Source organism: Octopus sinensis, linkage group LG14 (genome assembly GCF_006345805.1).
Source record: "Octopus sinensis linkage group LG14, ASM634580v1, whole genome shotgun sequence".
Lineage (NCBI taxonomy): Eukaryota > Metazoa > Mollusca > Cephalopoda > Octopoda > Octopodidae > Octopus > Octopus sinensis.
The window spans coordinates 49,388,341-49,406,049 of NC_043010.1; the positions used below are offsets into that span (position 1 = coordinate 49,388,341).

The window sequence follows — 17,709 nt, forward strand, 5'->3', positions numbered from 1 at the left end:
TGACCAAGATTGTAGATGGTCAGCCAGACTTCGTTGTCATTGAGTCATCACCGACTGTGACTAATTCATTTTTGCTTGGGGTATGCTTGCTTTTATAACTATCTAGAAGGATAGATATATCATTGAGAACGATAGACTTAGTTGGTGGTCTTGTTATCTCTATTCTAGCTTTTGGTGAAGTAAAAGAGGTTAGAAAGGGTCAAGTGGTGAAGACATTATTTCAGCCTAGCTAATGGCATCTGGAAAATGTAAAACTGCTGTCAGAGAAAAACCATTGTTCCATTGTGGGAAAAGTTCTGTTGCAGTGTTGATTTAAATTTGGCTATGGTGGATCGAATCTAAATACGGATTATACTCGAGGATTTACGGTACACAACTTCAAATCCCGAAATGTTTCCTACACCCTACCACTGCTACCTTGAGCATCAAGTCACTTCCCTCTATTTTCTCTCATACCTTAGTATTCTCCCTCTGTCACTGAATTAGACATTTCCCCTCCTTCAAATAATTGCCATCCCTTTTCTCACTATCTCAACTTCCAATAATTCTATAGCTACTACCCCCAAACTTTGATAATTATACACAAACCCAGCAACTGACCACCCTTCAATTACTATCGATCTCACCCTTCCTAGTCATCTCCCAGCTTCTCCACCTCCCTTAGTACCCTCATTATTAACATCCCTCCCTCTTCCTGAACTAATTCTCTTATCACTTCTCACAATTCCCTGTCTTAACACTCCCCATAACTTCACTGACCTTCCTACTTCTCTCTATTAACTCTCCACATTTAATCATTCCACCTTTGAACTTTTCTGCATTATGATCTGAAATATAACATCTTTTCTGCCTTGATGACGCAAGCCTGATTTATCCAAAGTCGATTGCTTCCATCACAGCTGCATATTGTGATGTACTACATCTGCCAACATTATGATGGATCTCCGAGCCCCAGAATCAGCTGTTGGGCCTATAACACCCTTCTTCCTTCCCTTTAATTTTCTCTGTCATTTGTATTCTGTGTTAAGTTGGATCTATTAATATAAATATCTATATATTTATACTTAAACATTCATCGTCTGAAAGTCTTCTCTTGTTTTGCATGTATACAATATGTACTTATTTTGTATTTCATATCCTAACTGTTATATTTAATGTATCTAATTCACTTATCTGTATAATTGCCTCTCTCTTTCTCTCTCTACATACACACATATATATATATATATATATATCAATTATATATATTTATATAAATAAGGATAAGATCGTTATTTAAATATCGAACTTATCAAGTGGCCAGCATGGGAATAAAAACCTTCAACGGTAGTAATTATTATTAAAATTATAATTTAGGGTATCTAAGAGATACTACCATGCTTGAAATAGCAGCCAAAACATGACTCTAAAACCACCTTAAATTTTCATACAGCACCAGGAGAGAAGACAAAAAGACAAAATAAACTAGTAAATAATTACTGAATAATTCCAGATCCCAGATTTCTGGCTCTGCATAAGAAATGCTTTGCCTCTTCAGTGGAATATACACAGTACATAAATACAAATATATATAACATATGAATACTTACATATATGAACGTATACATACACATATATGCATGTATGCACCCAACCAATAAATAATCACCATCATTTAACGTCCACTTTTCCATGCTTGCATGGGTTGGAAGGAATTTGTTGAGACAGATTTTCTACAGCTGGAAAACACTCAACTGTTTCCAAGCAATTTTCTGATAGCTTGACATGTTTTTCACAAAAGACTGGAAATGCACAACTTTGTATGATAGTAAAGCTAGTTTACAACCATCATGTGATGAACAGACAAAGGTGCACAAACACACATACACATCCATATACATACATATATAAATAAATAAATGCGCCCTTTTAAAGCCTAGCCAGGCTCATGGGCCCAGTTTCCTGGTTTCAATGGCATGTTTCCCAGCTGGACAGGACACCAGTCCATCGCAGCGTTACTCATTTTTGCCAGCTGAGTGGACTGGAGCAACATGAAATGAAGTGTTTTGCTCAACAACACAATGCGTCGCCTGGTCCAGGAATTGAAACCACAATCTTGCAATCATGATGCTGACATGCCTCCAAACATACATATATATATGTGCAAGGCTCAATGGTTAGTGTTGGGCTCACAATCATGAGGTAGTGAGTTCAATTCCCAGGCTTGGCTATGTATTGTGCTCTTGAAAAAGACACTTTATTTCAGATTGCTCCAGTTCCCTGAGCTGTAAAAATGAATTGCATCACTGGTGCCAAGCTGTATCGGCCTTTGCCTTTCCCTTAGATAACATCAGTAGTGTGGAGAGGGGAGACTGGTATGCATGGGTGACTACTGGTCTTCTATAAACAACCTTGCCTGGACTTGTGCCTTGGTGGGTAACTTTCTAGCTGCAAACCCATGGTCATTCATGACCGAAACGAGTCTTTATATATAGATGACCAATTTCTTTCACTTTCCACTCACCTGGCTTTGGTTAGCCTAAAGCTATATTAAAAGACATTTGTTCAAAGTACTGCAAAGTAGAACTGGATCCATGACTACATGTAAGTAAAAAAAAAGCAAATGTTCATCACAGTATAAAAAGATGGAACAATACAGCATTTGTTTGACAAACTGATTTATTTGTTTCTACTCTAGGCACAAGGCCTGAAATTTTGGGGGAGTGGGCCAGTCGATTAGATCTTCCCCAGTACGTAACTGGTACTTCAATTTATTGACCCTAAAAGGACCTCAGCGGAATTTGAACTCAGAATGTAAAAACAGACAAAATACTGCTAACTGTTTTACTTGGCGTGCTAACGTTTCTGTCAACTCACCGCCTTAGACAAACTGATTTATTAGCAGTCCTATGTTGAAAAAAACATCCACTCACTGAACTGACTGGAATTTCAGGTTTCATTTTATTGGTGTGTTCAGACAGACTGGCTGAACAAGCAGATAAGGCAAAAGACTGAAGTCTTATCAATTCAAAATAAATTTTTCTCTAGTAACTGTATTGGGTCTCACCTTCAGTAAATGCTTTGTTGCTTTCTACAAATTGATCAACTATAGGTGCAGGCATGGCTGTGTGGTAAGATGCTTGCTTCCCAACCACATAGTTCTAGGTTCAGTCCCACTGCATTGCACCTTGGGAAAGTGTCTTCTACTATAACCTTGGGCCAACCAAATCCTTCTGGATTTGGTAGACAGAAACTGAAGGAAAACCATTTTTTTCCCTTTTATTTGTTTGTCATTTGACTGCAGCAATGCTGGAGCACCACTTTTAGTCAAGCAAATTGACCCCAGAACTTATTCTTTGTAAGCCTAGTACTTTCTATCGGTCTCTTTTGCCGAACCGCTAAGTCACAGGGACGTAAACACACAAGCATCGGTTGTCAAGTGATGGGGGGGGGGGGCAAGCACAGACACACAAACATATACATATGCGACGGGCTTCTTTCAGTTTCTGTCTACCAAATTCACTCACAAGGCTTTGGTCAGCCCGAGGCTATAGTAGAAGACACTTGCCCAAGGTGCCACGCAGTGGGACTGAACCTGGAACCATGTGGTTGGTAAGCAAGCAACTTACCACACAGCCACCCCTACGCCTATGAAAATTTTTTTTTTATCAAATCTTCTGTTAGTTAACATGGGATCCCTTCACAACAATGTAACCTTCATTTGACTATGGTATCTTTGGCCTGATGAGTAGCTAGTGGAGTACCCCTCGCTTGGATAATTTCCTACTTCCGAGGTTCTGCTAGCTAGGAAACATATTTAGACTGGAGTTTTATCTACTCCACTCCCTAAATATAAGAACACAGATCGTGTCGTATAGCCAGCTGGAGAGGATGTCTCCTGGGGCTAAATTACAGCAACAGTCCTAAACCAGGACTGCCATGTTATGTTGGCAAACAATCTTTACTACAAAGTACAGTTGCTGAATATCTCACGTTGTGAGATTTAAAAATAGTAATTTTCTAATTCACTCCCTAAATTTAGATTTTCATTTACATACACAGCAACCACAGTTACTAACAGTGAACTATATAATAATTTTTATCAAATTATCGTGCTTTGATACTCTTACTTTCTTTTACTTGTTTCAATCATTTGACTGTGGCCATGCTGGAGCACCGCCTTTAGGCGAGCAAGTCAACCCCAGGACTTATTCTTTGTACGTCTAGTACTAATTCTATTGGTCTCTTTTGCTGAACTGCTAAGATACAGGGACGTAAACACACCAGCATCGGTTGTCAAGCGATGTTGGGGGGACAAACACAGACACACAAACATATACACACACACATACAGATATATATACATATATATGATGGGATTCTTTCAGTTTCCACCTACCAAATCCACTCACAAGGCTTTGGTCGGCCTGAGGCTATAGTAGAAGACACTTGCCCAAGGTGCCATGCAGTGGGGCTGAACCCAGAACCATGTGGTTGGTAAGCAAGCTACTTATCACACAGCCACTCCTACGCCTATATAGGAAAAATTTACGATCTTCTACATCAATAAGCTTATCTTAACATATGTCTGTGCGTGTGTGAGTGTGTGTTTATCCCCCCACTCGACAACCAATGTTGGTGTTTACATCCCAGTAACTTAGCAGTTCAACAAAAGAGATCAACAGAATAAGTAACAAGCTTCAACTAGTAAGTACTGGGGTCAATTCATTTAGCTAAAAATTCTTCAAGGCAGTGCCCCAGCATGGCCGCATCTAATGACTGAAACAAGTAAAAGATAGAAGATAATACCAATACACACACACATATGTCAGATATAGAGCAACCAGCTCACTGGGAAGCAAACATTGAAGACACTTGTCTCAGGAATGATAGAAAATGATAGAATGAGTTGATTGAACTCTGTGAAAACAATGGATGGGAAGCAATGTGCCTTCCTGCAGAGATAGGGTGATAAAGGATTTGTTGGGACGAGAGTTCATCTGATGCTCATGAGTCTTGGACTAGTTGCCAAGGAGAGAATAGTTAGGTTGCCAGAAAACTGTTGAAAATCATTACATCTGACTTGAGAGAGAAGGCTGGTGCTGTAGCAAGAGTGAGCATTGAGAATGGTGGAAACATCTGGCCCAGACTTGCAACATCTGACTCATCAAAGCTCATACCGTTGTGCAGGAGGTTTGTTGCATATACTAGTGGATGGCCCTGGGCAACTTTGGTTTTGTAGTAGAAGAGAAAGAAACAGCTACTGAATTACTTCATCCTAAGATGTTGACTCCTGCATTTGAAGACCAACTACAGCAGTACTGTCAGCATACAAGTATTTATCCAAAAGTATGTATATATATATATATATTTCGTTTTGGATTTGGTTTGCAAGATTCTTTACGTGAGTTCGTGTGTTGCAGTATATTCTGTTGTCTGGGGAGAGTTATTTTCTTTTTGCGCCTTATAATTTAACACAATCACTGGTAAAATTTCCACTTATTCCTTATTTTTATTTTCCTAAAATTTTTGCTGCGTCTTGCAACCTTTTCAATAATGAAGACTATTGAAAAACTTGCAAGACACAACGAAAATTTTAGAAAAATAAAAATAAGGAACAAGTATATATATATATATACTGTTGTCTCAGAATTGTGAGTGAAAGTGAACAGATGGAAACTGTGCAGAAGCTCATTTGGTGGATTGTACTTGTAATTCAAATGTCCTACATAGTGTCATGCTCACCCATTTACCTGTTACCTCTATGAGCAAGTAATTTAGTTGATCAAACAACTGGATCTGCATTACAGAGCGACAGAGAAACATCTCTTTCTTTCTTGCTCCACACATATACACACCTGTTTGGTTTTATATTTCACAGTCTTCCATCTGATGAAATGATCTGCAATTGATTTGGCTGATCATCAATATGTAAATAGTGAAACATCTGACATTTCAATAACTTGTTTCAACTATATGTTATAGCTTAAGCCTGTATTGATGATACTTTGCAGACTACATTATATAAGAATGGGAATTTGATTTAGATAAAAATTGAGCCCACATTTCTACAATTGTCTTGCATTTAGCACATCAATAAATGTGTGTGTACGTACATAAAAAACACTCAGTACACTTAGTGGAATGGTTGGCATTAGGAAGGGCTTCCAGCCATAGAAACCATGCAAAAGCAGACCTAGAGCCTGGTGCAGCTCTCTGGCTCACCTGTTCCAGTCAAAACATCGAACCCATGCCATTCAAGGTGGTGTCCCAGCATGGCCACAGTCTAATGATTGAAGCAAGTAAACGATAAATATAAATATGTGTATGTGATAGACAATTTCTGCTTACTAAACATTATTTGCAACTATAGGCTATAACAGAAAACACTTACCTGACATGTGGTGCGATGGTATTGAAACCAGAAATCAAATTTCCTAACCACATAGCTATGTCTGCACCTTTTGTTTATAAGGTAATTACAGCTCCTTAGCAGTGGTGGGGAAATTTTCAATGTCTTAATATTTTTCAGTAACGTCTTGATAATATTTATACAACAAAGTTTAAAAAAAAAAAAAAGAAAATAACATTTTGATGACAAACAAAGATATTTCAAAATTTAAAAAAACAACAATACAAAATTGAATTAAAATGCCAAGAGTTTTATTACAAAATAAGATTTGCAAATTTTATAAAAACATTGCCAACACCATTACTTTCATTTGTACAGATTTGAATTTTTTCTTTTCTTTTTTTTTTTTCCATAACAAGAATGCAAACATGGAGAAAGCTGTTTCTATTAACATGACCCTCAATTTTAATAAGGGTGGAGCTTCCAATCAGGCTCTGCCAATAGTTGGCTGTGTCATTGTCCAGAGAATAAAGAATCTAGCAGATGCAGGCTAGAGGGTACAGTAAGGTGATTTGTCCTGAGCACCGTAAAAGAGAGAGAGAGCAAGATGGGGAGAGGAGAAAAAAATAACAACAAAAATCCAACAGTTCACTGAAATATTATCAATTACTTGTTGACTAGTTTTCATTAATAGCCATTAAACATTGTTAATATTTCTTCTACATTTGAATTACACCCAACAATGTTTTCCTTGTTCTTGAAAATAGTAAAAAAATTAAAAAATAATTTGAACTGTTAAAAAGTGAGAATATCACGATTCTATCATGAATCAAATATGTTTATATATTATTCAAATAATAGGCTTCTCACTCCTCCTCACAGTAGAAGAAAAAAAAAACAACTTCATCCAATGAAATACAGTTGAAATTAATGAAATTCAACACTATATAAAAGAAAAAATAATTTGTTCAGTAAATCCCATGATAAACTGAACTAACTATACTTACTACAAATGAGTATTTCTGAAAAATTTAAATCAATGCTAGCAACGCTTAAAACAAAACAGTTTTGATCAGAACAAAGAAATGTGCTGTTTGAGTGTCATGTGAACTGTTTGTTGTTATAAGATAGTAGGTTTGCAAGCTAATTAACTGCTATGATAAACTTTCATTATAAGAAAGTAAGCAACTGCTAAGCCTTCAAGAACAATGGCATAGTTCTTTGTACAGAAAATTAACACTTGAAATAGCACCAGAGCCCAGACAAACCCTCTAAGATTTGTCTTACCGTCTTTGTTATGAGTTTGAAAACAAATCACCTCATTAAAAATTCCTGATTAATAAACAAACTAATTATAATATTTGTTTTAGCATTGAGTATTTGGTCAACAGCAGAAAATAGCAGACTGCTGACAGAAAGCCTTGGCATTAATACGAAAAATAACTCAAAGCAGATTCAGATCTTATCTTAGATAATATAAGAAACGATACACAGATTATATAACCTGTTAAATGCACCCTACAAGAATAAATTCTATCAGCAGCCACTTCTATATATATGTGTGTGTATGTGTGTGTGTATTTATTAAAAAAAAGTATACTTGCAAGTCAGAACCCTGTCAAAGGTAAAACAAAATTCCTCCCAATTTTATCATAATCCACTTTCAAGATAGACAAGTATAAAACTTAAACAACTCTCCTAAGAAATAACTCCTAAGAAATTAAAATGCTTACATAGATTAAACAAAACAAAGAGAAAGCATTCCCAAACAATCCTTTAATATCACTTTTACATTGCATGACAATGTAATATTTGAAAAAAATATGAGGAAACCTCATCAAAAATATGAGAGAGAAATTTTCTCAAGGGAAAATAATTATTCATTTAAGCCAAGTTTTCATATATCCATTAGATTATTATTGTTTTATAAGCATTCAAATCACTGAAAGAATTTATTGTAAATCACAAAATTCAAATTGTATTTGTTCCATTATTTTTTAAATACAATAAATATTGCTTAAATGGATCTAGTTTTGATTTCCTGCTTCAGGAAATGTAAACCTAAATATATTTATGCTATCAAAACATTCTGATATTTACAAAATGAGAAGCAGAAACTACAGACCAGAACTTAGAAAACATTAAGTTTCACAGAGTCAATTGAAAGGGGAAAAATTATAGCAAGACTTGGCAAGAAGCAGAAGAGATTAACCCTTTTGAGACCAGATTTCCAATGGAATCCACTGCCTGTGTGTTCGATTAATTTTAAAAATCAAGGATTTGGAGAGATTAAGTAAAGTAACTAAAATCTCCATTAATAAAACGCTCTTTGGAACACACTTTAATAAAAGGTTCTTAAATAAAATTATGACAGGCAGTTTTAATTTTAAATACTTCAAAATTGACAGCTTTGTACCATAGAACCAGGTTGGCATCAAAAGGGTAAAACTTCAGAACCCTCTCTGAACATTATGTCTGCCAAAGAAAAACATATTAAGTCTGGCATGATGACATTAGCTGAGGCCCAAAAGTTAGAACAGAACAAACAACAGAAAAACAAAAAGTAAAATATTTTTAATGAAACGTTCAGAATATTAATGCAAGTAAATGGCAGCAGGATGCAATCTGTAGTGGTATTAAGATCGATGAGTAAAACCAAATTAATACTTTCCTGAAATTATGCACATGCAACAAAATGAAGGCTAAAAACAAAATCACAAATGTTTTCATAACCCTTCCTTACAAAAAGCAATGGCTCAGGCACACTGCAGAAACAGCACTTCAAGAAAGCAATTTCAGAATAAATACACTTATTTGTTAATATTGCTTCTCATATATTTTAATAACAAAAATATTACTACTAAAATTTGTAAATATCCTCAAAGCTATGAATGAAATATCTCTAGATAGGGGCAAAGCTAGAGGGAAAATTAGAATGAGCACAGCTTCAAAAACATGAATGCAACCAAAGTTTGAGATCTAAATAGGGTGTTAAAGAATAGCAACAAGTCTTATGAAATTGCTTGAAACCTCTTCTATCCATATCTGCCTTTGCTTGACGCTATCTAATTAACAGATCTAGAATGTCTCCTAAAGAGTGATTTATTCTATTATGGAATTAGAGTCAGAACAGTCAACAAGAATCTACAGTAGCAAAAAAAGACACTTTCTTTCCTCATCATTGAGATTTACAAAACAAACAATTGAAAAAGAAACTATCACAGCCCTGAAGAATACAAAATAATCTGTAGTTGTATCAATCAGTCATTCTGCATATTTTACATTAGAGAAAAATAAAATAATTTTATTTAAAAAAAAACCCAAAAAGCAAACACTTTTTTCGTTAGCCATTTTTTTTCTTTCCTTTTTACATTGCATGAGTATCAAATACAATCAGCATATGAGAGAGATCTGCTGATCTTACACGATCAGCCCTAGTTTGTGCATGGCATTATTGTGACAACTACAATCACAACAACTATTACCACTGCATTTTGGAGATAAATAGCTAGTGAACAAATATTAAATGTTTCAAACTTAATTTTCACTGCAGAAATGTTTTTTTAAAAGATTTTCTAAACTATATAAAAAAAAAACCAAAAACCAAAATACCATTCAAATTATACATTATAATAAATATATATAAAAATAAACAAAATAAGAATTTTCTAGAAGACACATATCAGTTGATTTGTTAATAATTCTATTTTGCTGTGATTTTCTTAAATATTGCAAATAAGGCAGTTTAGTGTTAACAAAATAAAATCCTGCTTGACCAAGGTAAAAATTTCACAAGGATTATGATGCACATAAACAAAAACGATTGATATATACATTTTCTCTCCGGTTAAAAACAATCAACAGGTATATTAAGAGGTTAAAAAGTGAAAACATAGTAACTCCGTGGAGAGATCTTTGCACATATTCATATAAAAGTAAACTAGTTCCTGATTGAAATACACACAAACACAAAAAAAAACAATAACAATGAAAAAGAACATGCAGAAAAGAGGTGTATTAAAAAAAAAAAAAAAAAAAATCAACTGGTTGTATGTAGTGTTTCAATGGGCGAGAAAGTGAAGATAAAATGAACTGTATGTAGCAAGGTCCAAGCAGATATTACCATTAAAAAGAGTAGGTGTGCAGTGTAACGATGTTGTGAAATCACAAAAGCCACTTGCACGAAAGAGAATTCAAGTTTCAAGTATAAAACTGAATTTGATCTCTCAGTCAGTTATTTTTGCTTATTGTCAGTGTTAGTAAACTATTCTAACTAACTTCACATATTTTGCAAGAAACTGGCTGCCTAGACAGGACATTAATAAAGTCTGAGGATATTGTAATACAGGAGTGTGTGAGTCATTAATATATATTTGTTGGCTTATAAAGGCTTCACTTTTGATGATTTTGTTTCCTATCTGGAATAACTTGTGTTCAGTTATCTTGACAAAATCAAAAAGATTCTTAATTTTAAAAATCCAAGACCTTATTTATATTTAACACCCCATTTAACCTCAGACCAACCCTAATTGAGTAGGCCTATGATTCAAGTGCCTGCTAGTCATGAAGATCTTTTGGTTTTGAAACTACATTGTCTTACAGATTGAGGGCGATTTAGATGCAAGCTAACATGATATTTAAAGAATAGACTGTATTTGAGTTAAGGCAGAATTTTAAAAAATACCCCCAATTAAATGAAGAAAAAGAAAACAATTCTTGAGTGTATGGAAAACAAGGAAAGAATTAGTTGGGTTTTCTAACTGAAACTTATCTGAGATATTAGTTTCAAGTTTAACCTAGAAACTATGGGTGGCAATAATATATAAACTTATTAATGGTTATGATGCTACTACAGTTACAGAGTCCACTATTAATGGCACACAATGATTTAATTCTTTTATTTACAATGGTTCCTCAATTATTATTTTTTTAAAAACAGATTATCAGAAATGAGATTGCAGAATAGAGTATGTATAAATGAAGAAATTATGTTAAAATAAAATTTTATTACGAAAGACATGGTAAAAATAAAACAGAAAATGAAAGCAAATTTTGTTTTTCTAAGTACAAAAGAAAAATAGTTTAAAGATAAAAACACACTGTTATAAATATATATGAAGCCTTCTCAAATTATGCCATTAACAACGAGCTCAAATGTACATGATATCCTTATGACTTTTATTCGTTAAAGAAAAAATAGTAAAACATAACGTTTAGATAAAGCAGGTGGAAGGGAGAAGAAAGCAGCAGTTGGTATTTTCAGTTATTCTTTTACAGTCTAAAAGAACAAAAACAAATTTTTTTTCGTAAACTACATATAAAAAATAGCAATGAAAACTAGGTGAACTGTGTCATGTGTACATTGTGTGTGCGTGTGTACATATATACATATATATAAATGTATGCATATATATATGTATACACACATACAAATGTAATATACTTAAATGCACTTTTAAAGTAATTAATCACAACTCATTGATAAAAATAAAACAATCTGACAGGTAAGACACCAAAAGTATTAACAGGGATAATGGTAATAATAATAGTAACAATTAAAACAAAACCAATCAACTTGTGCAACCGCTGCAACTGATGTTAGATTATAAAAAAATACATTTGTTTTCGAAACAATAATAGCATCACATGAACAATCAGTTTGAGGATGATGGACGGTGACAATAACAGAAATCATCCGGCTACTTGAATTTATTATTTAAAAAAACCAAAAAAAAAAACCCACAAATGAATTAACAGATATTAAAAGGGATGAATGAAAGATGAGCACTGTAAAGTAAATATAAATATAGGGGTTAGGTGAGGACATATATGCCGTGTGTTAAGTTAGTGTATTATTATAAGCTGAAATTTTTTTTATTAAAAAAAAAAATTTAAGAATAGCAATAAGCGAAAAATCTAGGTGGGTGAAAGAGGAATTATAGGAGAAGTGGAATGTTTGACATAACCAAAAGTTTATAGGGAAAAAAAAGTTTCACTGAAGTTGTAAAAAAAAAAAAAGGGAAAAAGTAAGGAAAAATAATTCTACTACTCTTGGCCATAGAAGATTTAATAGATATTTGCCATTTGATTTCTCTATGTTTCTCTCTCATTTTCTTGAGTTACCAGTTTCCCCACAGCAGTTTATCTCTTGATTATGGCAAAGTTTGGAATGTATCACAGGTGATTTATCAAATACAATATACAAACACTGAGGTCTTACTGAGACTTCCATCTTTCCATTCCAATCATGATTCATGCACTTTATTTGTCAAAGAATTTGAGGATATCGGTTACACAATCTACATGTGTAAAAATTCTATAATTTTTATTCAAACAGTTATTTCAATACATGACTATGTACAAAAAAAAAAAAAGAAGAAAAAAAGAAAGAAGCAACTGATTGTGTACTCAGTTGTGTGTATGTGTGTATATAAATACATACAGCAATATATTTACAGGTGGAATTCAAAAAATAAATAGATAAATAAATAAATAAAAAAGATTTTTATGTCACTAAAATTCCTTAAAAAGTTGTAAATGAAAATTTATAATAATTATGTTAAATGTTAAAACGAAAGGTTGTGCAAAAAGAAAAAAAAGATAAAATTAGGAATAAGCATGTACACATACATACATACACATATTTGCCCACAAACATTTAGACAGAAACATACGCACACACATACTCATGTGTGATTGACATATTTGCTAGCTTTCACTGTTACACACACATACTGTGCATTCATAAATACTGACATATATACACTCAATTCAGGTAAGAGAAATCAAAGAAGCAAGTTCTATGTTAAATAAAGAATGTTACTACAAGTGTTGTCGTTAATGGTGGAAAAATGCGGCTAAAGGTATTTAGTCTTTCAATATTTATCTACACTGTAAAATAAGTGTTAAAAGATGGAGCGTAGTTGAACTGAATCTTTACAACTTAAAAATGATTATAACTGGGGATAAGTTTTACAGCTTGTCAGGCAAATCAGTTATAAAAATGATAATAATCATAATAATAAATAACAACAAATGTAGTAATCGATTATGTTCTGTAATTTAGAAGAATAAATAAAAGCGGTAGCAGCAGTAATAGTGTAATAGAAGTAGTTGTTTGTCATCAGCATCAGATGTGGTGTTTGGACATGTTAATTAAAGTAGTTGGACAAAGATGGATGGATAGCTGAGTGAATGGGCACAGAAAGAGAAGGCTGTCAAAAGCAACGAGGTGATACAGTTTCAGTACAGCCAGAGGTCTATCAATCAGCGCACAGATTTTCTTCCGCTCTTGTTTCCATGTCCAGTGCGAGGTAGTGTCCCGTACGTATTGGCCGCATGTTGCTGCAGAGGCAAATAAAAGCCAATGTAGTGTTTGTTAGGTTAGTGTTAAAACAGAGAAGCAGTTTCAGTGGAAAGCATAAATCATTTATTTGAAATAATCAAGATAAGAATAATTACAATTACTTCCCATCTGTACTGTTAAATTCAAAGAAAACCGAATACAAAATTATATAATCAAAAATAGATTACGCAAATGTATGTTCCATAACTATAATTTAAACAACTAAATGTTCACAGAAATTATTTAATAATTAGTTAAACTATCTTGACTCATTTGTAGTCATACTGGGGTGCAAACAGCACCACTTCTGAATAAAATAAAAGTAAAAAATGGTAGAATCACCATAGATAATGCCATATTTAATTAGGTATCAGTTTGGAATACAAGTAACAACATTAAATGAGTACCAATGCAAAACAATATACCAAAAACAAAAGAAAAAAACCAAAATAGTCCACAGTTTGTATGAAGGCTTAAAAAAAAATGAAATACTATATAATACAACAGTTTATTCAGTATTTTAAAAATGGAAATTAAACTTAATAGTATTTAAATATTTAACAGAGAAGTGCTGAAGAACAATTGCCTACATTGATGTCAGGGTTATTAAGTAAAGAAAGTTCTAGCAGGAAATTAAATGACTTATAAATTTTAACTCAATTGCAAAAATAATGGAGATCTCCCTATCCCATTAAAAAAATTATTCAAGAAAATTCTATAGTATAAGCTCCCAAAATATTTCTAATTGTTTTATTTCATTGCAAGTTTCACTTTTAAAAAAATGTTTCAAAAGGATGTTGCTTCTTTTAAGGTATTAAAAAGAGAAAAATTGAGTATACTCAACCTTATTTCCATAACTTATATTTTCACAAACTGCAAACTGTCTTGGCGACAGAACAGTTAAGTTAATAATATAAATAATATTCTTGCTAATATTAAAGATGCATTCAGAACGACTATAAGAGTGAAAATGTCAAAGAACCAAACAAGGAATGGGAAACAATGCTTGATATGTAAAACCTTGACTCAGGTAGAGAATATATTAGATAATCTATGCTGTAAATCTTTGACAAAGTGGAAAAAAGAAATTAAAATAAAAGTAATGAAAACATTCTAGTTTTAACATCAACCATCACATTAAGTCTTGTCAAATTAACATAACATGCAAGTTACAAGTGGCCTACCAACATAATTCCAGCTGACAAACAGTATAGTATTAAGTGCTGTTAATAGACTATCATAATATACTTAAAGTGACAAAGATGTTTCACATAAAAAGGACAGGAAATGACCTCAAAATCTTCTCAACTACAAGCTTTAATTAAAGTCTTCGCTGATCTGAATTGTTGGGAAATCAATTTCTGAAGTGATTAAAATATGGGTCAACCTAAGTCTGATGTAGTCAGAAGAATTAAATAATAAAACAATTTTGAATGAAATTACTTAAATGAGTTAGTACTAGAGTATGGATTGACAGGGCTATGCAGTTTGTGTTTCTGTTTAAATAGAAACACAAAATTGAGAAAATGAATTTCTTTCGTTTTTTTTTTCTTTTTAATAATATAAAAATAAAAATTAATGAAATTGCCAGAAGCTAAACAAATTTTATTAGTTTTAAGAAAATACTATCACTATTATTATTTTTTTTCTTTTTTACATTGACATTAATTATTTTTTCCATTTTCTCATGATAAAAAAGAACTGAATATGACTTGCTGAAGAAATTTATTTTACAGACAAAAGATCCCTCCTAATAATTCTAAAGAAATTAAATTATTTGATATTGAGCATACAACCACATGTTTTAGCTATCTTTTGAAACAGTTGAAGCATATTACTGAGTCAAATTTTATGATGAAAACAACAAATGAGTAGTAGGCACATTGAGGGGTAAATTTTGAAATATAACTAAGAATTTAGTGTGTCTGATAAAGAATATGTGCAAACATAAACAAGTTAAAAGTTATATAAGTAACAAGTTTAATGGAAATCTAAGAATTTAACAAGACCAAGACTAAATCAATCAGCAAACCGAATAGCAATCAAGAATTATTAAGGGTCACAGAACACTTTTATGGGAGAAGTTTTGCTTACCTGTAGAGAAAATCTAGCCCTTAAATCTCCGACACTAGAAGATCTAATAGGCTTGGCAACTGAATCCTACAAAAGCATTGATATCTAAGCTTCAAGACTCAAAGACAAATACCGTGTAATAAGATCAAAGAAAATACAACAGAGACAAACAAACCCAGTTTATATCTACTGTTAGATAGTTTCTCTACTGACATACTTAAGTTAAAATATTAGTTATTAGTAAATCTTATTTGTTAAAATTCAAAACAGAACAGAACCTCTCCAAATAGAAGATAATCTTTTAAAAGAAAGAGATTTCAGTATTTGTTATTTAGAAAATACTGCAAGATAATTTTGAGGAATTTTATAGAGAGCGTAAGAAGAGAAAGAGAGAAAGCTGTACACTAAATACTATAATTATTACATTAAAAGAAAAAACAAAAAAAACTATTCATCTACCGGTACAATGGTAATTAATTATGCTATGATTACTTTGGAAGTAAAGTTTTAAAAACTTTAATAAACAAATGCTGAGGAAGGGCACTGCAAAGCATTTTGTCTGGGGATCTAATTTAAGAAAATACCAAATTTCTTTTGTTGGCTGTATCTGAAACAAATTCATTATCTTGTATCACGTAAAATAATTAATTCAAACATTAGTAGAAAGAAAAAGAAAATTCACTCAGCCAACTTATATCAACAGAAATATATATTGCAAACCAATCCAAAACTACATGCACATGGGCACACACAAACACACACTGCAAATCAACAAAAAAAAAAGTAAACAAGTGCACACACGTGTAAGTCCAACAAGGCAACATGCATGTAGAGTAATGTAACACAAAGCAGCATGCATAAATGTATTATTGAAACAACATGCAAAATGTATGAGAGATGCTAACAGTGAATGCATTCACACATCATGTGCTATAAGGTAGTCAGAGGTAAGAGACACACATGTGGGTTGAGCGAAGAGGAAAACAATTAATAGAGGAACTGCGAAATGATGTCTGACACAATCTATAGTGGCTGAAAGCAGGCAAAAGCTCAGATGAGGATAAAGCAATGGGATTGATTTCTCTTAACATAGAAATACTGACAATAGTTGAGAGTGTTTGTGTGTATATGTTAGGAGTGTTCTATGACATTTCAGTTGAAAACGTTTCTACTTTGATCAATACAACTCATTATGTAATTGATGCCATTGTTAAAATAATTAAATTAGAACTAGGATTGTTACGGTGGAACAATATTAGACATCAGCATATGATTACAATTACCAAAAAATACTTTTGACAGCTAGACAATGCTGAATAGAAGACGATGCCATGGCAAGATACACACAGACACACAAAATAGATTCGAAATAAAATGAAAGAAACATTAATGTAGTCAGTCTACCAATTCTTCTGAGATTTCACATTAACATATCTTACGAAAGTAGAACAGCAATTAGAAATTGCTGAATGGAATTTATTGAGATTAGGGAGAATAATATATATAGATCATATAAACTTACTTATATTCTATATATCATATGCATACACAATCATATTTATATTTCAAATTTTGTAAACTTGGTTGCAATCCCTATGCTGGAGAAGAGGGGTAATGTAGAGGCTTCAATTTATTATCAGTGATCCAGTACAATGTAGCAACATGGTGCCTGGCAATACTAGTGTAAGTAATAACTGTTAGAAAATGTTAAGACGAATGCAGAAAATAAACATATCTCTCTCTCTTTCTCACACATATACACGCATACACACACAAACTGTTCATGCTACATCTTTGATGACCATGGCAAGAAATAAGAAAAGTATATATGTTGAAGTGTTTTTAAGTCAAACGCCTTCCTGTCATTGATCAATGGACCATAAAGTGAGTTTGGCACCACTGATCAGGAATATGTTTTGCACTAGTAATTCATGATACAATGGCTACATATTTTGGTTCA

General features: G+C 32.8%; 1 protein-coding gene across 8 annotated transcripts in view; it reads right to left on the reverse strand.

Annotated features, from left to right (window-relative positions):
* Positions 1 to 6,620: 6,620 nt before the first annotated feature.
* Positions 6,621 to 17,709, reverse strand: part of LOC115219130 (receptor expression-enhancing protein 1) — a 188,394-nt gene continuing 177,305 nt past the window's right edge. For 2 of the 8 annotated variants that reach the window (XM_036509009.1, XM_036509007.1), the window contains 2 exons: positions 15,771 to 15,836; positions 6,621 to 13,675 (listed from right to left, as the gene is read on the reverse strand). In XM_036509009.1, coding sequence (XP_036364902.1) covers positions 13,598 to 13,675; positions 15,771 to 15,836 — 144 coding nt within the window. In that variant the 3' untranslated portion in view covers positions 6,621 to 13,597. The remainder of the gene's footprint in view (positions 13,676 to 15,770; positions 15,837 to 17,709) is intronic. The other 6 variants (XR_005001915.1, XM_029789221.2, XM_036509008.1 and 3 more) reach the window with 5 other exon arrangements.